At 65.5% G+C, this 993-nt stretch overlaps 1 protein-coding gene across 1 annotated transcript in view; it reads right to left on the reverse strand.

The window, feature by feature from the left end:
• Positions 1–550: 550 nt before the first annotated feature.
• NRTN (neurturin) overlaps positions 551–993 on the reverse strand; it is a 3,387-nt gene continuing 2,944 nt past the window's right edge. The window contains exon 3 of the mRNA XM_024746037.1: positions 551–993. This exon is cut by the window's right edge and continues 76 nt beyond it. Within this exon, the coding sequence (XP_024601805.1) occupies positions 670–993 (324 nt within the window). The 3' untranslated portion in view covers positions 551–669.

Below are 993 nucleotides of genomic sequence, written 5' to 3' on the forward strand. Positions count from 1 at the left end.
GATGGGGTTGGCGCCCGCCCCAGACCTATCCCCGCAGGGAGATGGGCAGCGAGCTATATTTTTAGCTAGTGAAAGGAGATAGTGGCTCCGAGTTCACCCTGGTGAGAGTTGCTCAGGCCCGAGGAGACCTGTTGGGTGAGGGAGACCTGGTTCACGGGGACCTCAGTCTTCTCATCTACACTGTATTTACACCTTCCCTCCCCAGAAGGACACCTTGCAGGGAGGCGGGGAGGGAAGGGGCACGGGGACCTGCAGAGAAGTGGGAGAGAAGGTCCCTGCCGACATCCCCCCATTCACCCCACTTTCCTTTTTGTACCCCGGAAACAAGACCCTCTTTGCATCTACTTTCCTCTTACCCCTAAGCAAATGGAATCCTTCCACCATCCTGCAGGTGGTACCCGCACCAGTCCCCCTCTTCCCAATGGAGATGGCGCCTCCTCCCCGTACGCCCTCATGCCCCTCCGAGATGTGGGCACCCCCCGAGCGCGTAATCACAACCGGGGCTCGATTTTCCACACTTTATCTTGGTACAGTTATCGCGAGAGTCCTGAGCTCTCGACGGCATTTTCTGTGCATGGGCAGTCTGTCGCGGGGCTTGCCAGGCGGGACGGTGGGTGCCGTAGGGGCGGGGGGCGTGGCCGCCGTCTCGCCAGGCTCGGTGAGGTAGGGTCACACGCAGGCGCACTCGCGCGCCGACAGCTCGTGGACCGTGTGGTAGCGACTGTGCGTGTCCAGGAAGGACACCTCGTCCTCGTAGGCCGTCGGGCGGCAGCAGGGCTGCGCTCGCACCCGCTCTCGCCGCACTCGCCGCCGCTGGCGCAGGCGCCGCAGTCCCAGGTCGTAGACGCGCGCGGCCGCCTCGCACGCGCCTGCGCAGTAGCGGAACAGCACCGTCTCGTCCGACGCGTAGCCCAGGCCCAGCTCGCTCACGCGCACCTCGAGCTCGCGCAGCCCGCACGGCCGGGTCCCCGACCGCGCACGCGCGCGCCGCCG

The sequence above is a fragment of the Neophocaena asiaeorientalis genome, unplaced genomic scaffold (assembly GCF_003031525.2).
Source record: "Neophocaena asiaeorientalis asiaeorientalis breed wild unplaced genomic scaffold, Neophocaena_asiaeorientalis_V1.1 scaffold357, whole genome shotgun sequence".
Taxonomy (NCBI): Eukaryota; Metazoa; Chordata; class Mammalia; order Artiodactyla; family Phocoenidae; genus Neophocaena; species Neophocaena asiaeorientalis.